This window comes from Syzygium oleosum, unplaced genomic scaffold, assembly GCF_021117445.2.
Source record: "Syzygium oleosum isolate NSW1041296 unplaced genomic scaffold, Sole_v2.1 Sole_v2.03, whole genome shotgun sequence".
NCBI lineage: Eukaryota > Viridiplantae > Streptophyta > Magnoliopsida > Myrtales > Myrtaceae > Syzygium > Syzygium oleosum.
This window is the reverse complement of record NW_026607487.1, coordinates 19040226-19062787: the sequence shown is the minus strand read 5'-3', so window position 1 is coordinate 19062787 and position 22562 is coordinate 19040226. Positions and strand designations below refer to the sequence as shown.

The window sequence follows — 22562 nt, the reverse complement described above, 5'->3', positions numbered from 1 at the left end:
ATCCATCATCAATACAGTAAAGTTACGCAGGTACGTGATCGGTAGTTGCTCATGTATTGAACCGCTTCACCGCACAGCACGGCAAGATTGATATCAACACACTGAAGGTCTCCAACTTAGTGACGATTGAAACAGGAAGGTATTGGTCGGAACAAAAATCTTGAATTAGCAAATAGAATGGTGACATTACTGACTCCCCATACGTGTTCCAGACAATGCTCAGTGTTTGAAGTAATCACAGATATCTCCATCTAAGCAAAAATCCCGAAGTATATGGTACCGCTTTCGCAAATCCCATTTCCTTCAAGCAAAGAAAAAGATTCGTGCTACAAGTAATTTAGGAGAAAACAAATTTACTAGCTTTGCTCAGCTGTACGTCACCGGGAACAAAGTGACACGTCAAGAAATTGTTTTCAGGAAACTCTAACACAAAAACCACCGTGTGTAGTCAACTGTGGCCAACCTGAGCTATCATAAAAGTCTTTTTACATGCACCCATCAATGCAACATCAACAACAGAAAAAGGAATTCTCGATCACGCAACTATTCCCGTTCGGTGGAAGAGGTCTCATCTCAATGCGTTTCCAACCGCATTTCACTCTCTGTTTCGCTAACCCCATTAATAGCATCCTGTTTCAGCTAGAGAGGCCAGGCCACCACCTCAGTATTAGATTCACTTCCATCCAGTCAAACGCCAAGACTAGGCATCATCATCCATTGGCTACAGACATTTCAAAATACCAACAAACATCCATCGCAAGCATGGATGCACCGGTTTCAAACATGACCGACGAAAAAGAACCAACGAAAGTATTTCTTTTCGCGAATTACATCAAACAGCTCAGCTGCATCAGATAGATTCGACTAGTCTTTTCATGAAAACAAGTTCGACGAACGAAACTAAAACGAGGAACCTGATCTTTCGCAGGTTGTTGAGACCGCAGTGATTGCCGAGCTCACGCGGCCGAATGCGCGAGAATCAACTGCTCCAATGAGCAGCTCGGTCGGAGCGCCTCCATGCTCGTTCCATTTGATCGTTGCTTGGGGACAAATGCCTTTCCGTTCTTTATTGTGAAACGAGGTTTTTCTTTGTAAATTTCCTAGAAGAAAAATATTTGGGAAAAAAAAAGGAAAACATAGTTTAAGTTTTCAAGGGCAAAAAAAAAAAGGGTTAATACCACGAAAAACCCTAAACTGGTACACTTGTGACACATTTACTCCAAACTATTTTTTTGACTACAAAAACCCCAAATACACTGCATGACAATTTTACCCGAGCATACACAAAAAACCCCAAGCTAGTACATTATGACAATTTTACCAACTTACCACAAAAACCCCCAAACTGAGTACACACGTGACAATTTTACCCCGAACTAATTTTTTAATAATATTTTTTTTTTTTTTTGAATTTTTGAATTTTTTCTTTTTTTTTTTTTTCTTCATCTTCAACCTCTGGCCGGTCGCCGGACCGGCGATCGGCCAGAGGCGGATGCCGGCAAGGTTGGCCCCGCCGGCCGCTGGCGAGGCTCGACCTTGCCGGCATGGGCGAGGGCTGCCCTCGCCCGATGTCGGCGAGGCTCGACCTCGCCGGCCGCTGGCGAGGCTCGACCTTGCCGACGTGGGCGAGGCGACTCGGGCGAGGCCCCTCGCCCGCTCCGAGGCCGCCTCGCCCGACTCGGCGAGGGTTGCCCTTGCCCGCCCAGCGAGGGTTGCCCTTGCCCGCCGGCGAGGGTTGTTCTCGTCCGACGCCGAGGGCGGCCCTCGCCGGCGCCGGGCGAGGACAACCCTCGCTCGACTCGGGCGAGGGTTGCCCTCGCCAGCCCAGGCGAGGGCTGTCCTTGCCCGCCCAGGCGAGAGCTGCCTCGCCCGACGCCGGCGAGGGCTACCCTAGCCAGCGGCCGGCAGGGTCGACATCTCCGGCTTCCGCCTCTGGCCGGTCGCCGGTCCGGCTACCGGCCAGAGGTTGAAGATGAAGAAAAAAAAGAAAAAATTAATAAAAATTCGAAAAAATAAAAAATAATATTAAAAATTTAATTAATGGTAAAATTGTCACATATGTACCAGTTTGGGGTTTTCTGTGGTAAGTTCAGGGTAAAATTGTCACAGGTGTACCGGTTCGGGGTTTTCTGTGGTAAGTTCAGGGTAAAATTGTCACAGGTGTACCAGTTTGGGGTTTTTGGCGGTCAAAAAAATAGTTCGGGGTAAAATTGTCACGGGTGTACCAGTTTGGGGTTTTTTGTGTTAAAAAAAATAGTTTGAGGTAAATGTGTACCAGTTTAGGGTTTTTCGTGGTATTAATCAAAAAAAAAAAGTTGAGAGAACAAAACCCACATGAGATTTCGCATGGGTTATCTCTTGTTAAAATAAAAACACCAAAATCTAAAATTCAATAAAACTCTGTAAAACAACTCAAAAAATGAAAGTCGAAATCAAGAAAGTGGGACTTTATGTCACTAATCTGGTCTTCTCTATGGTAAGAAACATGTGATTAATTGAATAGAGAAGAACAAGGCGCCCGAAGTTGCTATTTAACGAGAGAAATGATTAAGTGACTGTCTTTGATAAATTGTGAGATTAATCGTCTATTTTGGGCCCAAAAAAATAATAAATAAGTAGAAATTATTGTGAGGTCTACTATTTCAAGAATTTATGGCTCACGATATATTGTTACTGTCACAGTGGCCCAAAGACCGTTATGTTAGCAAATTCCAAATCCGCATCTATTTCAATATGTAAATGGAGTTACTCTTTCACGAACTGCGATCCATCTCTAAGAGCTCGGACTTGCGCAATATCACGGTCCCTTACTTCGGCACTAGGCAACCGGTCGTCTGCCGGGTCATAGGCCGAACGAGGGCAACGGGGCCCTCGAACCCGAACCGAACCAAACGGGACCTCAGTGTTTTCGTCGCGTACTGTCTTTCCTCCTCTAAGGATGGTCGAGAGAATTTTAGAGGGAGCATACTATGCAGAGAGCATCAATGGATTGCGAGAAACCGTGCACGAATCTAGCCATAAATCGTTCGCATGTAAGTGGCACATGAAAAAAAACGCAGCTCCAATCAGAACAAGTTGCTGTTCCTAAAAGTTTGTCAAAGCACAGAGAGAGTCGACCCGGTCACGAGGAGGACCAGATGGTCGCACCAGTGGTGTGAAAAGGACCCGCCCCCACCACTCCCCACCGTTTCTTCGACACCCCCTTCTCCTTCTTCGCCTCATCTTCAAGATCGAAACCAACCTCGTGGAATCCGTGATGAGCTCTAGTGTTTACACCTGCCTATAGGTATATATAGAACACATACCTATGGGCTCCTCCCCCCCTTCACGTCAGCCCGTGTGTAACAGCCTCCGGCTCTGAACATTCTCATATACTTCACGCCACTATCGCCACCACCACCACCCGAAGGTCTCTCTGGATATTCCCCGGGGCTGCGACGAGATCATGCCACGGGCAGCGATGGTCGAGCTCGATTTCTTCGCTTTGGAGAAGCAGACGATGGCCTCCGGCCCTCCTGAGCACCGGTGGACTAGCTCTCCCGGTATAGTCGCCGGAGCTCGAAGCGGATATGTTCATGACCGCATCAGGAGTGGTAAAATCTCCATCCTTGTTCTCACGTGGAACCCAAGTCCTATTCATCATAGTCCTGTAGCTAGTTAATATGCATCGGTTGTGCTTCCCTTTTTTGTTGGCGAAGATCGCTGATCTCTACTGAATTTAACATTGATAGGTATCCGAAGCGCCGCCAACCCCACGATCCCGAGTGTTGAAAATGGCGTTCAGTTCGCTCCCTGCGATCCCTTCTTTGTTTCTCCGCCGGCGTCGTCTTTCAAAAGAGATCGTCCAAATGGGTTTCCTGCCCCAACACCAGCGCACAGTCCTCTTCTCAGGTTCGGCGAATCGCATCAACATATACGGACTAGTCGATCCAAAGAGTCCTTTGTATCACCCTTGTGACTTTTAGTTTTTGTTTGGCTAGAACATCACCCTTGAAACTTGCGTATCTATATTCTATTGCTTGTGCGGTTTAAAGTTCTGCTGATATACGTATATTTCTTGTATTAAGCTTCTTATTTGTGCAGGCCTACCTCAGACAAAAATGGCAGGATTGCTCCGATGACAATATTCTACAATGGAAAGATGACCGTCGTCGACGTCCCTCGCATTATGGTACGTTGCCTTCTTTTTCCCCTAGCAATCCTATTTTCATGGCGATAATCAAGTAGAGGCGACTTCCACATTAGATCTTTCCAGTTTAGGACACAAGAAAATCATTCCTCGTTAATCCGACAGCTTCAGAATATATTATCCAGCGAAAATTGGAAAAACATGGATTAAGAAAGGAAAAGATTAATCCTGATCGTGTTTCGTTGTCGCTTGAATATGTACAGGCCGAGAACATACTGAAGCTCGCCATGGAAGAATGCTCCAAGAACCCTGAATCAGAGAAACCAGAGACTGCAATGCCTGCTCCATCACACCAGCATCAGTGGTTTGAATCTCTTAACAAATGTTAGTGCCATTCATCTAATTTTCTTTCATATCTGATTTCTTTAGACGGTTCATGTAAAGTTTTCCTTGCACCGACACGTTATGCACTAATTTTCCTTATTCATTTCCCCTTGTTGAACAAGAAAATACTTTGTGATCGTGCAGATCTGCCATTGGCCAGGAGAAAATCCCTACAGAGATTTCTGGAGAAGCGTAAAGAGAGGTAAAATATCAAACTACTTTTACCACGCTACATCCATTGAAACTCTCTGATCAAACTTCATTTAATTCTCGTGCGATCCCATGTCACAATCGAAACGAAATGTCAAGTTTGACGCATATAATAATGCCACACCTTTCAATAAAGATACCTAAAAGCTTCTCCACTGCTTTTGTCGCGCCTCCTCGCACTAGGACTAGTACACGCACATGATCACAGTGCACATCCGTGAACACATCCCTCCCATATTCACACGTTCCATGCAGGACCCCTTTCGATCCTAGCCATCGAAGAACGATGGAGCCCATAATTTTTTTCGAAAAGATTATGCCTCTAACGCTACGTTCCTAATCGACCCATCAAACAGGTTGACTTCGGCTTCGCCGTACCATGACCCGGCGCACCTACCACCACGCGTTTCCGGGTTCAAAAATTGAAGAAGATGACCACCACGCGTAGGCTGGCTCGAGGCAATTTCCACACGACCATCTCATGTTAGTTTATTAGTGAGAATGGGGAAAAAGAAGAAGACGAAAAAGGCCCGGTCAAAGGAAGGATTGTCACCATTATTTAATTGCTGTACTATGTCTATGTTAGCAGATAGTGCGCAGCCGTGCTAGCTTAATGGGATGTTTGTTCAAGGTGCGGTTTTCTAAGGCGCTGTCGTCTTGGACCGACACCGACGTCCGCTGTCTCCTTTGGAATCTTTTTTTGGGTCGTCATGGTCCGACGTGCCAACTAATTTAGCAAACAATTTTTCATTTTTATTACGAAGTTCACGCATTGCACGCGAGTGTGAACTCGACTTGTATGACTCTACATATATTCAAGTACCATTTGTTCACGTGTTTCCTTTTGTCTTAACTATTCCTCCAACCAATTTTTGATCTTGATAGCCTTGTTACTATACACTCGTCAACGAATCTTTATATTTATGTACATATGTGTGTGTTGTGCGTCATGAAGGTGAATTGTACATACTTTCTAAAGGGAAAAGTACCGAAAAAGACTTAAACCCATTACACTTGTGCCAATTCAATCCTAAACTTTCAATTGTACCAATTTAATCATAATCATTTTTCCGCAATTTGCCAATTGAGTTCTTCTGGCCGTGACCGAGGGCGCGAAGGCCCTCGCCCAGATCTGGCGAGGGCTTGGGTGAGGGGCGCGACCCTCGCTAGCGGCTGGCAACCCAATTGAAAGGAAAAATGAAAAATGAAAAAAATAATAATAAAAGAAAAGAACAAAAAATTCAAAAATTATTAAAATATTATTAAAAAATATTCACATCAGCGTCGGTCGTGTAACGTAAGATGATCGACGTTCACGTCGGCGATTTCCGGCCAAAATTGACTGAGTGGACTTAATTGGTAAAATGTAAAAATGTGTAAAACTAAATTGGTACAATTTAAAAGTTTATGACTAAATTGACATAATTACAATTGATTTAGGACTTTTTTTTTGTTAATTTTTCCTTACTTCCTTACCCTTTTACTCAAATCGAGGAAGCATTATATGTAAACTAGAGATGTCGTGCAGAAGTTGGTTCCCTATGAGAATAGAAAATCACCTTTGCTTTTGAATTTAAAAAGAAAAGGAAAAGTTGTCTTGAGATAGCGGGGCGAAAGGCTGGATTTTCCGTGCAAAATTGGAGATGAACCTCCAGGGATTTTTTTTTTTTTTTGGTCAAAAAAATATTTTATTCGTTTCCACGGATATACAATAGAGATACGCAGCCCAACTATAAATCAAAACAACAAAACAAGTTCCAGTAAGAAGATGAATCATCTTAACAAGTTTATTGGTTATACGCTCAAGGAGCAGATTTTGGACTTTTTCAGACCAAATCGACGGCTGATCACTGAACTCATCTTTGGTAATAAACACACATTAGGATCTCCATCTGTTGCTACGGCTTTGCCTTTCAACTGCCGAGGAAATTGGTCCGGTCAAGATCTTCTAATTGTATCCCGCCTCAATATGTGTATTAGCAATGATGTATAAGCTGAACTTTAAGGTGAGTCATGACTCCACGCATGGAAACTCGAAATATGATGACATGGGACGGATTTTTCAACCTTAGATTCACACAATCAAACTTTTGAATGTTTGTCGACCTTCCGACTTAGTTAGGCAAGAACACCAACTCTTGTGACTGCACGAAGCGTGAGGACCTTGTCTTCTGCATAAAAGTCTCGCTCATACAGATCCATACCGAAGCGACGTGCCACTGTAGTTCATAAAGCAGTGACTAGTTTCATTGTTAGCGTTGCATGAGAAGCAATGCGATTCAATCTAAGGAAAAAGATTGGGTAAATGGGGCCCCGTTGGGTCATGTTATGGGAATATTGCATGTTTATGGTTCCTACAAGTCACATTGTTCTTCTTATTGCGAAAAATTCAAGACCCCGAGTACAAGTCCGATACCTCAAGCGGTCACCGTCGCTAAGGTAGCGGGAGGCGTGGTGGCAAAGGGGCTAAGGGCAATGTTCCGGTTTGGGTTAGGTTGAGTTGAGTTAGGGCTTGGATTTGGTAGGAAAATTATCCGGTTGGACACGTGTCAGAATACGATGAAAGGGGGAGCATATGGTTTCATAATAGGTGACCGTTGATCTGCATTCGAGCGCAATTAAAGGACAACTTAGTCCTTATATTTCCTAATGACGCGATAGAACTAAACCCGTCAAAATGGGTCATAAATCCATTTTTTAACCTATATATGATGAGCCGATTTGTTACGTGCGTTAGTTATATTCAATCAATAGGTCATAAAATGGGTTTAAACATAATATAAGTGTTAAATAAGTCATAAATGGATCGTAAATAGGTCACAAATAGTTTACAACTTACTTAAACCCAACCCACCTTTATGACTCTTTGTTCATTTTCTCTCGTCCTCATTCGATCTTGCCCTCACTCATTTCAAATTTTCGCCTCAGTTTGGATATGGGTTTTCTTAGGTTAAATATCAAAGTATTTTAACAAAATAAGTCAAGTTGGGTATGAGTCATTAGATTTGTATTACATGAAAATTAATCAAAACGGGTTAAATGGATTTATTTGGGTCGGACCATTTTCGATCCGACTCATCCAGTTGACGAGTCTAGATTGAGCGGAGCACTTTGTTTGGAGAGAGGCAACTTCGAAGTACTTGCAGAAACATGGGCAAATTTTTCAAAAGACCTAAACTACGAGGAGGGCGCGTGCATGCAACTCCAAATCTGTTCAAGCACGGAACGCAACGTGATGTAGAATCTTTGTTTTTCTTTATTCGTTTCGAGGTTTACCGAGAAAGTCGAACGTGTCGGCAAATGGAGAACAGTCTTCGGTAGTACGTGGTTTTGGGGATTGGCTTTAGATTGGGGGAAGTAAGTGGGAAAACCAATAATTGAAGCAGGCTCCGGCGTCGCTTTGCTGTCAAAGTCAACACACAGGAACGGCAGATTCCAAGTCGTCCCGGCTCGCACCGAAGCGTACACACGGCAGCAGCAGCAGCAGCCGCGAGAAACGTGAACGGCAACGGACGAAACTCGAGAAGCACGTGATTGAATTTTCTTCTTCTTCGTTTCTGCTCTCTCTGTGTTCTTTTCTTCCCCTGGTGGGATCCTCCACCATTGTAGTCAGAGTCCGACATCATTTATTCTTCTGGATTCGGATCATTGACGCGACAGCGATTGTCTACTGCAAGTGGAACTCACCTCGTCCCGATTTCATGCGATGGGTTTTTCCCCGAAAGCGCGAAGGAAGCTTCCGTCGGAGGCATGACCATCCCGAGTCGACTGGTCTTTCATTATAGATTGGGAGGAGGTTCTTCAATTCAAAGATTTGAACCGACATTTCCAAAGATATCGGTTTGTATATCTGTATCCCATGTTGCGGGTACGTCCAGGTCAAAATGAATGAACCGGCGTGTTTTGAATGTTAGGTGCGCTTAAAAGATGCAATTTATGTGACGGCTATTTCGCTTTTTGCCCTGATCTTTAACTTCATTTCTTTTATCTTTCGGGCTATGTATGTGGAGATCGGTTATTTGTAAATCCACGAAACACTTTACAGGCTGCATGAACCGGGTAAGCATGAGCCTGTGTTTTGTGTAGGCGGCATCGGTCCATAGCAATTTGCATGTAACTGGTGCAAAATTATCTAAAAAGTGTTAAATCTATTGCACTTTTGTCAATTCAGTCGTAAACATTTTAATTATACCAATTAAGTCATGAATCTTTTCACGTGTTGTCAATTGAGTCCATCCGGCCGTCCTACGTGGCACAACCGATACTGATATAGACAATTTTTAATAAAATTTTAATATTTATCTTTTTCTTTTCTTTCTTTTTCTTTTTCATTCTTTACTCTCTTTTTTTTATCGTTAAGAGCCGCCATTGACGTGGACAATAGGTTTATGTCTTTTTGGACAATTTTTCCCGTGATTGATTGGATTTGAAAGAATGACTCAAGTTCCCGAGCTGAAAATCCTCAAACATCCCGTAACTGTTTAGCTTCATTTCCAACCATGGGATCAAAATAGGGTTTTACACTAATTAGTTAAGCAAGTTTTAAGCCAAATCAAACCCGCGAAGTTAAACCTATAAAGCAAATCAAACTATCTCAAGCCTTTTTTTCTAAGCAATAAGGGGTTGATTTGTGAATTGTGAATTCAGTTTTCAATTGCCTATATAGGCGGTGATGACGATATTAATCTTGAGAAGATGCATATTCTTTAATATAGTTTAGACGATGTTTTTTGAAGGCGAAATGTTTACATGATGCATGCATAGCTAAACTTCTTGGCGTACAAACAAAAACAACACGAGTTCGCTTATACCAATATGCTTCTTGCTCGTTTCGTTGCCCTTCTAGATGAAATATGCATTGTTGACAATATATTAACTCGAATTCTATGAAATTCGCCGTACTCATCACTCCTCACCACATGCCCGAAAATTTTCTCAACTAGTTCGGTTCGGGTCCAAAAGGAAAACGAGCGTACGAAAGGAATTCAAATGTTAGATCATCGATCTTTCTGGACGCGAAAAATCCAAGTTTGACCGGTTATAACTTCCTAGCGGCTAATTGGGTGCAACTTGTCTTGGAAAAGTAAGGCAATTGCAACTTCAAGTAAAGGATATTCGGATCCCACCAAAAAACAAAGTCATGATCATGTTTAGCTGGCCGGTCGTACGAGACTTCTTTCTTTTTTATCTAATTTCTCGGGCGGAATCAAAGTCAAACAACAATACTAGTTTTGGGGAACTGCGTCCACTATTCTTTGCACGAGTTTGATTTTTTGGGGGAGCATATGATATGACACTCCTTGAATTAGAATGAGTCATTTGGAAGGTGACGTCATAATGTATGTATGTATGTATGTATGTATGTATATTGTTTCTTTGTAGAATTTAATCCATGTACTTTTTCGCATTTGGAGAACAGAAGCTCGCAAAACTGACTTTCATTAAGGTTGCTCTACGATGTGACGTCCAAGTCATGTCGCTCTTGACACCAGGCATAAAATTTGGACTCAAACGTAGGTTATTAATGGCCGAAATTAGGTTACGACAATACAATTCTCGCCTATAGGGCCCATCGATAGAATGATTGATCAGCTTATCGATGGTGAGCTTCCAATGGTCAGAATCGAGGGAAGTACATGACATGTGTTGACGGTCGATTGACTCGAAGAAAGTCAATCGATCTGAATTTTTGCGGACAAAGATCAAAATGCATAATGAAATGGTCCATTTAAAGACACAAGAAGAATTTCGACCCAAAAAAGACACAAATAAAATCAATGGTGGGCATAAAAAAAATGACAACATCACATTAGAAGAAAAACAATCATCGACGAAGATGAGAGTATAATTCGTAATAGCAAATCGGATTAGATTGGATTTTTCCTAAACTTTTATTTGAATTTCAAATTAGATTAGGTTTCCTAACTCCGATATTTATCTTTATTTACCAAAACATCTGTGTCGTATTTTATAAGTTTTTTACTTTGTCCGTGTATTCTAGTCATTTCCATTAACAGTTCATAGCATATCGAATTAGATTAGATATTTTCATGAGTTTGAATTTGAATTTTGGATTGGATTAGGTTTCCTAATTCCATTATTTATCTCTATTTTTTACAACATCCTAGTCAAATTTTCTAAGTTTTTTTACAACATCCAAGAACTAGATGCCTATGTCTGGCTCCCTGACCCTGGTTTATAGAGGCCAAGCCCATGCCCCGGTGCCCGGGACTCAATCCTCTGTGCCTGGACTTAGGTCCATTGAGGTCGGGTCATGCCGGGATCCATTGAGGCCAAGCTCTAGTCCCCGGCGCTCGGGCCTAGGCCCAGCATCTATGGATCGAGGCATGGCCACAAGGGAACCAAGCATAGGCACGAGAATCTCGGGCTCGAAACTCAGGGACCCATGCATGAGCGTTGGGGTTCAAGGCCTGGCCTTGATGGATCTGGGCACGGGTGCTGAGGACCTGAGCTCAGCCTCGATATTTTCGGGTCTGGCGTCTCGAGCACAAGCATCAGTGTCTTGGGCGCGACCTTGATGGGCCCGAGTGTGATCTAGATGGATCCGAGCTAGGGCGGAGGGGTCCCAAGTCCGGCCTCACTACCAAAGGCCTGAGAACAAGCATTGGGGTTCCTGTGCCCAATCACAGAGTTTCTAGTCCAAAAAAATGGCAATACTTAGTTATATTTTGAAAAATATTTTCCGATTTTCTAAAGAAGAAATCATTTTCCCGAATTTAAGTTTTGGTAAATCCGTTGACAAGAAAAACATTTTTCGCTAACTCATTTCCTAAACGATCCAAATGCCAAAAAATAAAAAATAAAAATATTTTCCGCGAAACAATCGAAACCTTGAAAATCATCGTTTCCTTCGTGCTCCTTCAAAAAAGCTGCTCTGTCTCTCCTGTTTCCGAGAATGACATCTCCTTTTGGAGCTAGCATTTGCACCTCTCTTGTTTGGGCCGGAGAAGAGCCTGTCTCGGCCTATCTTAGGCTCAACGAGCAGATGGACAAGGTCGAAACAAAAGGCAATAGGCATGGTTTCCTTTTGGGCAAGCCCACCCAACTAGCTAGTTCCATCCTTCAAATATATATATATCTATCTATGTAATATAATGGATTACATGGAAAATGCATTAATTAATTATAGATCCCATCTCTCTTGCGTATTTCAATTTTAATTTCTATCTTACAAACAATCTTATCCTGCAAAGTTCATATTTGGAAATACTTTTCTTTTCTACATATATCCTCACAATTTCTTCATCTCATCTTGATAAATTATTTTCGCCAGTTGATAATTCAATTTTTTTTGAAACAATTCGATTTTGCAGAATCTTTAAAACATACGCACAATGCACAGGCATTTTTTCTAACTCGTTATAAAATCAAGGCCCATGTTGGAAAATTTCCTTGCCAATAGCTTAATCATCAATCATGTGTTTATTTTGGAGGAAATGACATGAATGGTTTTTGAACATTGGCTCGATGTGCAATATGGTCATTGGAGCTCTAATTTGTTTAATATGGTCACTGAAGTATTGATAGATGTTCAATCTAGTTTATAGACTACGTGAAATTGTTTAATGTTGTTCTTTTATTAATTCAAATTAAATGGAATATGTTTTTTTTTTTTTTTGGTAACCCAGGGAACCCCCGCACGGCCGACAGCCGGGGAGTAAACCCTGGGGGCGACACGTGCTAGCCACCACACACGTGCCACCGGTTAAGTCACCCTGCGGCGCTCGGGATTCGAACACTCAACCTTTTAAGTTTGAATGATGGACAAAAATAAAAGTTACAGCGGATTATCTACATAAGAAATTCATCTCGATTCAAGATATAATAATTCACGTTATCAAATAACAATAGACATGTTAACGCCCTAATTTTTTTTCTTTTTCTAAAGTAGATGGATAAAAATATAGACATGTTAACTTATCATTTATACAAATTCAACTCAACACATAATAGCTCACGTCATCAAATAACGTTTGATTTGTTGTTTGGGCAAATGAAAGGACTACATTAGACGTTTATCAATACTCCAGAGACCCCATTGAATAAATTAAAAATCTAAAAATCACATTACACATTGAGCCAAAGTTTAAGAATCATTCGTGCCAATTTCCTTTCATTAATCAACTTATAAAACCGGTTTCAAAGCTCCATACGTACACCACCTCGGCAGTTGGCACTTGGGGTTGAAGCTCGAGGTATGTCCGATGTCGCTCTGTACCTATTACTTTACATTCAAGCATTTCTAGAAAATTATGCATGACCTACTTTTAGATGAAGAAAGCACATCATAGGCTATTGCTATCACGAAGGCTCTTGCACACCGATAATATGACTAATCAATAGGAACTTCCTTCCTCGAAACGGCCATTAGTCGATGCTTACGAAATTATTACACATCGACATAACTCCGGTGCATATCCAAGCTCGTGTCCGACGTTTACGAACTTCTAAAACAGCGATCGTGAACGGTGCACGACCCTCGGCTAATTGTGATCAGAGTCCAACGATCTACACAAGCTCCTGCGATTGATACCAGAGACTTTTGCCAATACCCTCTAAAAGTCGGTGTAAATCTCCTCTTTACCTACTTATTAAAGAAAGCAAACGACGGTGTCGCCGCCGTTCCAATGGTGGCACGCTCGCGCGCTCTCTCTCTCTCTCTCTCTACACCTTCGACGGCGTAGGGTAGTGGGAATGAATTGGCAAATAAGAAAAGCTAAGGACATGTGACTTGGTAGTCGGTACGATGCGATTGATGTGCGACAATGTTTTGGCAAAGGATAGGAACGGCGGCTGGTACGTGATGGGCCTTGCTCAAGAGAGCACGATGGGCTGGAACTTGGCCCAATATTATAATGGGCTTAAGTTGGGCCCGAATCAGGCCGGGGTAAACCGCTCAAAACTCAATTGCTCATCGTCGCGACGGGCTCAAAAGCAAAGAAGACTAGAACAGTCCGTGGTGCATTAGCCCGCATGAACGTGACCCCAACAAGCACCACACTCCAACGCTGCGCTAAGTCAAATTCGAAATTTGATACGCAAGAGAGATGGGATAAATTATTATACGTCTATGGAAATTATGGTGAGGGATAATATCACACACGGTACAAATGGCACCGAACTTTGATCCAACGTGCAGTGTTGTCCTGAATTTTTAATTTGTATAACGTAGTTCTTAAACTTTGGCCCAATATACAATATTATCTCTAGACTTTTATTTCGTTCATAGTGGCCCGTGAACTATTAATAAATGTCTGGTGTAATTCCTAAACTACATAAATACGTTTAAAAATCCAGGGATGACATTACATGTTGGATCAAAATTAAGGGACCATACCGAACAAATTAAAAATTCAAAGACGACATTGCATATTCGATCAATATTGAACAAATTAAAGATTCGTAGACGAGTCAAGCGACGTTGTCGAACGCCACTTGCGTAATTTTTCCTCCTATGCTTAAATCATGTCACTCTGTCCTTTCGTAGCCTTTATGGAAATTGTGGCGCGCCAAGTCTGATTTTGGGAGGGACCATTCGGGCGTGAAGTTAACGACGAGCTTTCTAGAAAAATGAGAAAAATCTAAGGAAAAAAGAGGGGGAAAATGACACACAGTCCCTAAACTTTGACTCAATGTGCAATTTGATCCCTGAACTTTTAATTTGTTCAATGTAGTCCCTGAACTTTAACTCAATATTCAATATGGTCCCTAAACTTTCAATTTATTCAATATGGTCCATGAACTTTTGGTACATGTTCAATATAGTCCCTGAACTTTTTAAATATATTCAATGTAGTCCTTCCATTAATTCAAGTTCAGGGACTATATTGTACATTTTCATATCGTTCAGGGACTAAATTGAATATTTACCAAAAGTTCAAGGACCGGGTTGAACAAATTGAAAGTTCAGGGACCACATTGAACATTGGGTTAAAGTTCAAGGATTACATTGAACAAATTAAAAGTTCATGGATCAAATTGCACGTTGAGCCAAAGTTCAGGGACTGTTTGTGTCATTATCCCAAAAACAGGAAGAAATACGGCGATGAAATGTTCCTAGTTTTCGACAAAAAAAAAAAATGTTCCCAGTTTTCTAGACGTGCGACCGCTGACCAATCACCATCACCGCTCAGAAGGAAAGTCTCCGGGGAGGACCTTTCGGTCATTTCCACCCCTCCCCCATCGTTTGGTCCGTCTTCCCCCCATCTAAATCCATGGCGGGTCAAGCCTTCTTCGGGAGCGAACTGACGCCATCGTCGTAACGAAGAAGAAGAAGAAGAGGAGTCCCAACCGAAGCGATCGGAAGCGAAGTTCTCTTCGATTCGATCCCCCGCGGCGGCGCATCGCCGGCGATCGCGATGGAGAAGAAGGAGGAGCCGGTCATCGGAGTGCCGTACTACCCGGCGGCGCAGAACCCCTACCAGGCCGGGATGATACCCCCCCACGCCATCTTCGGGGATCCGAAGGGGATCCCGATCCAACAGACGATCTACCGGGACACCCCCGCTCCGTTCAGCTGCGTCTACTGCGGCGGTTCCGGGGTCACCACCGTCAAGTAACTCATCCGCTTCCCTCTCTCTCTCGCCGCCCTCTTTCTCGCCCCTTAATTGCTCGCGCTTCTGGCTAGGGCTTCTTTCTGATGGTTTTGAGAGGCGAGGTTTGGGTATCTTGTTCATAGTTTGCGTGTCGAGTGATTCCCGCGTCGTCGCAACGCGAGCTTTCGTTGACTTTTTCCTCCGTGGTTTCTCTTCTGTTTACGATTGGTTGTATGGACGCGGAATCCAACTGGAGTTGGATTCCTCGAATTGCAGTCGAGAATCGCGTGTTCTTGCTATTGGAATTTGCAAATTTTACTTTTTGACACTTTGTAATTCGGCAAATTGGAGTTGAGTAGTTTGGGCATTACCAAAAAACGACGAAGGTAATTGGGTGGTCTCGTACTAACCCGTGACAATGGATTGCATCCTATAATGGTCAAATTTGGTCGATTGATGGCCTTGGAGGTGAAGGTCCGATATTGTAAAAGATGACGGTGATGGCAGGCTGTTGGTGGTGGGAGGGTGTTGGTAGTATCGACGAACGGAGGTGGTGGTTGGTGGTGGTCGTGCGGAGGTTATGACGATGACGATGGCAGAAACCTATGCTTGAACGAGCTGAATTGGAGGACTCCAAATTTTCCCCTTCTCTTGTGGTATGATTTAGTCACGGTTTCGGCCCTGCAGCCCTTCTGCTCTTTCTCTAGTGGCGAAGAATCATACTCTTGCATTTCTTTGGTTGCTTTTTTTTTTGTTTGGTCGAAACTTTGGTTGTTTGAAAATGTAGGGTTCTTATAACCGGTATTGTTAATACTTTTTTAGGTTCTGTCTTTTGTTCTTATCTTTGCCACTGCAATGCATGCCCTCTGAGTGAATAGCATGGGGTTTTTGGCTGAAACTGTTGGCCCGTGTAGCAGAGCTGTGTTTTCATACATATAGCATGTGACATTCGGAATCTAATATTGTCTCTCATGGGACATTCAGTCTAATGTTTACAGTTGAAGTTTATTACTGGGAAGCCCATTTAAGTCGTCTTGATTCTTGAGGAGAACAAGAAATTGCAAATTTCGATTTTAGACGACGCAAATAGCCTGTCTTCTTTGAATGCTTATTGGTTAGGTGTTTTAAGAGAGATCAATTCCTCTCCTTTATAAAAAGGCATAGTTAGTTGGTTCTCTATTAACCGGACATTTCATATGCCGGATGCAGTCTTTAGATTAGTTGCGAGTGGCAGTTCATTTTCCCAAATTTCCAACTGATTGTTTACCTAGAAATCACATGTTTGCAGATAACTTCTGTAGTAACTTTTGAAAAACTCCACTAAACTGGAAAACCTCTGTGGAATTGTCAGTGTTCAGGAAGACTTTTCTGGATACTGGATGGTGGTGTGTGTGGTGACTTCTTATGTTTCGTTTTGTTTCCCAGATCAAAGCCTAGTCTGGCAGCCGTTGTTGGTTGCATGATGCCAATGATGCTTGGAATTTGCTTTCTTTGTCCTTCAATGGACTGTCTCTGGCATAAATATCACTACTGCCCAAGCTGCAAAGAAAAGGTTGGACTTCAATTATCTGTATGATTTCACTTTATTTGCTAATCTACCGGGTGACAGGCTCGCGGTCGTAAAAATCTGTCGGGCATTTTAATTGATCTTTCATGTCGACAAATCAACCTTTGTAGGTTGCTGATTTCGAAAAGTCGGACGCTTGTGCTGTGGTGGATCCTTCACAGTGGAATCAAGAGAGCTTTGCATTGCCAGCATGATATGACGCATCGTTGATATACCTTCTGCCAATACATTACTGTTCATGTCTCTTGCAGTACTTTTTTCGGACGATGTTCTGTATATGCTTCTGCTACATGTATGTTATAGGAATCCCTGGGGACGCATACTCGCACCTATGATTCTCCATAAATATCCATGTTGTGAGAAGGTAAAGACTTGATCTTTTGTTTATATAGAAGATTGCAATTCCCGAATAAGCATCTATCTCTTCAAACTAGCAGCGCGGATAGCAGAGATCACGTCTCAATTTCCAGTGATCATTTCCTGGTTTTGAGTTTCTCCTGTTAATCCTCACGATTCGTGGTTTCCTTGTAATGCGCTCTCTGCATCGTTCTTTTTCCAGACAGAAGATGCAAGTTACCGAGGCAAACCATTAAGAGTTATCAGTCGCTGAATCACTTGACAGATTCTAATTTTCTAATCAGTTGAGCTAAGTGATAAACTAATTCTCAAATCACTTGTGAAGGTTAAGTTGATATATTAGGGTTGGAGATCGATCTATTTAGTTATCTTGCAATTAAGGAGATTTTATTTTGCCGAAAGTTGATGAAGTCACGTGGGCTTCGGGAACTTGAGAATCTTTGATCCTCCAGAATATCCACACCTCTTCCGTGACTCAATCTTCTCTTATACTTGCAAATGAATGTTCATGTATAAAGAGAGCAGATTTGGTCTCTTTGCTGCAGTCTTTCCGATCTGTAACCCATGTACTGGTAAATCGGTCTCGTCCCGCTAACTTTTGTATTATCAGCCAGCCTAGTCTGTTTCCATCAAGTCTCCCCGTGCATTTCCAAAATCCGATATGTCCTTTCGCCACCCCGCGATCTGAAATTAAAGGAATCGGTACGTAGTCAATCATGATGGCAGACACATTTTGCAAACAGTGGATGCTTTGAACTAGCTTGAGAAGTCATATCTTATATGAGGGGGAATCCAGCTAGAGGCGCGAATATCTTTGTATACATGCAATTCCGAAAGGTCAGTGGACTTCTCAGTTTAAATGCATGGCAGTCATCGCATGCACCCATGCAACGTAAGGCATACTGCCTATATCAACGTGCTGAATGCGAATATCTACGTATTTTTGCAAGATGATTTGGCAAGCACGTTGTCCAATCAACATATGTTTATTAGTATGAACGGAAGGGTCTATTAAAACCAGCTAGCTCACATCGGGAAGAATAGCGTCGAGAGCCATAACGGACCTGTTGCTTTGCTCCTACGGTGATGATGACCCGCGCGACCACCACCACCGGTGCACTTGGAGAGAAAGTTCATTGGATTGGACGGACAGCTAATACGAGGGATGAATTGGAACTGGCAAAGTCGCAGAATCAGTAGCTCATTTTCACGAGACTCTCGCGTTTGAAAGAGGGAAGTCCCAGGCGAGAGACAAGAACCCCGCGCGCTTGTCAACCGCCCTCTATTGAGTATTTGTTCTACTTTTATCAGTTGCCTCTTTCATCACTTTCATACGTGTGATCCGTTTGAGTCCCCCCCCCAATTGGAGTCCTCATGATCCAATGGATTGTATGCACCGCATGTAACTGATAGTTTTCTCTCGTTTGTTCTCTCCAAAATAATTGTCCCCCGATGATCAACTCGACAAGTAGCCACGTGTCCACCAACAAGGGAAAACCGAAGGGAAAGTATCAAAAAAGTCATAAACCTATTCCATTGGTGCCAATTTAGTCTTATACCTTTTAATAATATCAATTTAGTCTTAAATATTTTGATCTAGAGCCGTTTCAGTTCTTTTGATTAATTTTAGCCGAATATTGCTAACGTAGATGTCGGCAGGCCTACATGGCATGGCCAGCTCTGACCTTAACATTTTTTAATAATATTTTAATAGTTTTCTTTTTTGTTCTTCTTTTTTTCCTTTCTTCTTTTCTCTCTTTTTTTTCCTTTCCTTTCTTTTTTTTTTTCCTCCTCTTTCCTTTGATGGCCAACTCGGCCATGGCTGGCGAGGGTGAGCACCAGCGAGGCCGCCCTCCCCAAATCTGGTGAGCCCAAGCGTCACTCTACCGTCCTCACCCAAGCCTGGCCGAGGGTCAGCCTCGCATGGGCCAAGGTGAGGCCAACCCTCGCCCAGGCAATGCTTGGGCTCTCCAAATCTGGCAAGAATGGCCTCGTCGGCCACTAGAGGAAAGAGGAGCAAAAAAAGAGAGAACAAAAAGGAAAAAAAAGAAAATATTATTAAGACTGTCCACGTCAACGCCAGTCAGTCGGCGTTCACATCAGCAATATCCAACCAAAATTAGTTGGAAAGACTAAATTGGCTTCACGTCAAAAAGGTTTAGGATTGAATTGGTACCATAAAATGATTTAAGACTAGATTGGCGCCAATGCAATAGGTTTAAGACTTTTCTGACACTTTTCTCGAAAGTAGAAGGTCAAAACCTCCGTCACAGACATGTCCCTATTGGATGAATTTGATGATGGAGTGCCTCGACGTGTCGTTTTTGCACCAGGTTGAGGCTTGCAATGCTCCTCTTGATAAAAGATTCTCACTCCATCTCAACCATTGAATAACGTGTGTCTCACGTGAGGGCCTAACACCCTAAAAAAACCTCCACTTTAAGTCTAGTCACAATTCTATTCTAAATTTTTTTTAACCTCCAACTTTAATTCCTATCCCAATTTTACCATAAACTTTATTTTTGTCCCATAAAAAGACTCCAACTTTAGGTACAATATCAATCTACCCTAAAAAAATTTTGTCTCATAAAAACCACAAACTTTTACTTGAGTCTCAAAACTGCCCCCATTAACCCTCCTTCCAAATTTTCTTTTGACAATCAACATATGCAAAAAACTCCTGAACGCAAGCTGTTCGAGCGTCCTAAGCTCAACCTTTTATTCCATGAATTCCTTCATCAACCTGTGAATAGCAATCGTACGTACTTGGCAATAGTTAGAAAGTAGTCATTACATGATATCATGTTTTCCTTTCACAGGAACATCGGACATGTATTTTGTTGTGCCTATTAGATATCAATATTTGAAGCTATCATATGGTCAGAACATGTGTACATACGTATAAAGGGAATGTGCATATTGTTCAGACTAGTTTCAATATGTCGTGTATAGTGTAAACCTAGAAGAAAATACGCTCCCGAAGAGTGCTCGTCGGGGTTGTGGTGGTAGTGAAGGCAACAGTGACGGCAGATGAGTGAGAGAGAGATCAGTGAGGTGTGTGATTAAGAGGAGGGAAAGAGTTTTTCGGATCTACGGATGTCTTTAGGATATGTTCATATGTATATAACTAGGGTAGGCATGAATTTTAGGGTTTTTTTTGTAAGGAACACCGCGATTTGAAAGAAAAACTCTCGACATAAAGATGGGCCAACGAGATAAAGAATGCCAGATCCACCATAATCACCGGCGACATGGCTTACCTTCATCGCAGCTCGCGGGACAAAAATGACGATATCGCGTGCATGTGACAGTGATGCAGTGCTATCATTTCCAAACTTTTTCCTCCACTTATGGCTCCATTCACTGATCATGTATACTATATTCCTCTTGTGATTGACGACACAGGAGATCTGCGTAATATGCAGGGTCATAAACCGATATTCTGAGGCCTTTGTTGCTTTCTTATTAGACTTAAACCCCTGTCTAATGCAAAACTGTGGGCGCCTAGTTCGTCTCTTCTTTAGAGAGAGAGAGAGAGAGAGAAAGAGAGTTGCTGATTTAAGTAATAGTTTGGAGCTAATCGATATACAAGGTGGCTAGTGGGATGTGATTAATAAATTAAGAAAACATCTCGAGTACGGTGGAAACTGAAGCTTGAGGGAGCAGAAATTAACGTTGTAGCACCCAGAATATACAATATATAAACGAATGTAGGTACCTCGGCATTTAGCTCGCGTTGTCCTTTTGTCAAGAAAAGCAACTTCACGGCGCAAACCTGAACCTCAGTGTTTGCAATATTTAAAGACTAAACTGGCGGGTTTACCACTAAACGATCCGCCATAATGATGCTGTGATATCGGTCGAGTCGCTTTCGATTTCTTTTCATTGATTAGTCGCCGCCCCAACACTTGCGGTTTAGTTTAATGGATAAGAACCCCTATGGACTTGCAGTTTAATATTGAGTTCCAGACATTTCGTCCACCAGTGCAGGCTTGGGTGTTCCAATTAAGTTTGAATCAAGATATTCATAGTTTATCAAGTCCCATAATTTTGTTTTCACTCAGCCTCCTCTACCTACGAGGATAGGAAGGATTCTGCAGATTCTCCCACATGCGTTTGGCTGCTCGTTCTAAGTGTTGCGAGTCTTGGCTATGGCTATATTGGGCAAGAGCTAGGGCACGACAACAAGAGAAATATGAAAACTTACCCACAAAGGAAAGAGGAACAACAGGACATGACCTAATCTTCTATTCGGATAAATTGTAAGGGAAATCATTCAAGAAGTACATCAAGTATATATATAAAAGGGCCATGAATGCCACCCTTGATTTGGGGATGAAAGAGAAGCCCTCTAAATACAAGGGAGAAGCGTACTATTTGTGCGCTATTAATTAGATGTCTAGCTCGAAATTTGGAATGACTAAATGGAGGTGGCCAAATGTATATATAAGGTGGACAGAAACCACATGGACGTGTTAAGGCGAGCGTGCAAGCATTTCATTGAGACCAAACTGTTGGATATATTATTAATATAGTCCAAATAATATGCTCACATACAAGCCCAATAGGTTTAAAGCATGGTTATTTTGGGCCATATGGAGCCAATAGCTTACATATAAACTCTAGGGTTTACCTACGCTGGGTATCACCGCTGAGGCGTCCAAACTGACGTCTTCGGTGTAATACTTCAAGCAAAACACTATCTACTCTCTCAAACCCATAATCTTCAACAATCTTGAAGTATTAGATTCGTGTGTTGGATTTGAGCAAGAAAGGTGTCTACTTGAAGATCTCGTCGAGACGATCGCGGTATTATTTATTTTCGATTTCGACGGTGGATCGGCCAAAATCTTTGATTCAAGAACCCAGAAATTATAGCCAATTTTAGAGGGTGAAACCACTTGGGTCTTGTTCTACTCGTCGATACGAGCGTTTTGAGTGATCACTCGCATTGAACGGAGGTCGGACGGTGAGATACGACAACCGAAGTCCGGCGATTTTTCGCTTCCGCCGAATTTCCGGCGATTTTTCGGCTTCCAGCGAATTTCCGGCGACTTCTTGGCTTCCAGCAACAAGAGCAGTCCATCTTAAGGTTTTTGGCACTCGGATTTGTTTTTGGGGTCTATTTTGGCAAACTCCACCTCTACAGAGCGGTTTGACCAAGGTTAGGGGCTTTATTCGACTTTGTGAGCTCCGAGGACTTCAAGGTGCACTCTTTCTACGTCTTTGCTCGATTAAAATGGCAAAACATAGTTCCTATGATATTATCAAGCTGCAATCATTTGATGTCACCGAATTTCATGGTTGAAAATTGCATGTTCAATTTGGCATGAAAGAACGTGAAATATTCTACACTATC

General features: G+C 42.4%; 2 protein-coding genes and 1 long non-coding RNA gene across 3 annotated transcripts; 2 read left to right on the top strand and 1 right to left on the bottom strand.

Annotated features, from left to right (window-relative positions):
• Positions 1 to 144: 144 nt before the first annotated feature.
• LOC130137560 (uncharacterized) lies at positions 145 to 1162 on the bottom strand. Its single transcript, XR_008815972.1, has 2 exons — positions 915 to 1162; positions 145 to 301 (listed from the first exon to the last, which is right to left on the bottom strand). It is a non-coding gene; the product is annotated as an uncharacterized LOC130137560 (long non-coding RNA).
• Positions 1163 to 3209: 2047 nt separating this feature from the next.
• LOC115672060 (protein TIFY 9) lies at positions 3210 to 5556 on the top strand. The gene is made up of 6 exons (XM_030593819.2): positions 3210 to 3593; positions 3732 to 3891; positions 4084 to 4171; positions 4393 to 4513; positions 4658 to 4715; positions 5080 to 5556. The coding sequence occupies exons 1-6, from the start codon at positions 3446 to 3448 to the stop codon at positions 5147 to 5149; spliced, it is 645 nt and encodes a 214-aa protein (XP_030449679.2). The 5' UTR covers positions 3210 to 3445; the 3' UTR covers positions 5150 to 5556.
• Positions 5557 to 14952: 9396 nt separating this feature from the next.
• On the top strand, positions 14953 to 17276 carry LOC115671705 (GSH-induced LITAF domain protein). The gene is made up of 3 exons (XM_030593328.2): positions 14953 to 15299; positions 16705 to 16831; positions 16957 to 17276. Exons 1-3 carry the CDS (start codon positions 15103 to 15105, stop codon positions 17038 to 17040), a joined length of 408 nt encoding a protein of 135 aa, XP_030449188.1. The 5' UTR covers positions 14953 to 15102; the 3' UTR covers positions 17041 to 17276.
• The last annotated feature ends 5286 nt before the right edge of the window (positions 17277 to 22562 follow it).

What these genes read in the sequence shown, in the direction of transcription:
- LOC115672060 (XM_030593819.2), top strand. Translation starts at nt 3,446, where the DNA reads ATGCCACGGGCAGCGATGGTCGAGCTCGATTTCTTCGCTTTGGAGAAG. An exon ending in TCATGACCGCATCAGGAGTG is followed by an intron (nt 3,594 to 3,731) that starts GTAAAATCTCCA and finishes TAACATTGATAG; the next exon opens with GTATCCGAAGCGCCGCCAAC. An exon ending in GTTTGAATCTCTTAACAAAT is followed by an intron (nt 4,514 to 4,657) that starts GTTAGTGCCATT and finishes GTGATCGTGCAG; the next exon opens with ATCTGCCATTGGCCAGGAGA.
- LOC115671705 (XM_030593328.2), top strand. Translation starts at nt 15,103, where the DNA reads ATGGAGAAGAAGGAGGAGCCGGTCATCGGAGTGCCGTACTACCCGGCG. An exon ending in TCCGGGGTCACCACCGTCAA is followed by an intron (nt 15,300 to 16,704) that starts GTAACTCATCCG and finishes TTTGTTTCCCAG; the next exon opens with ATCAAAGCCTAGTCTGGCAG. An exon ending in GCCCAAGCTGCAAAGAAAAG is followed by an intron (nt 16,832 to 16,956) that starts GTTGGACTTCAA and finishes CAACCTTTGTAG; the next exon opens with GTTGCTGATTTCGAAAAGTC.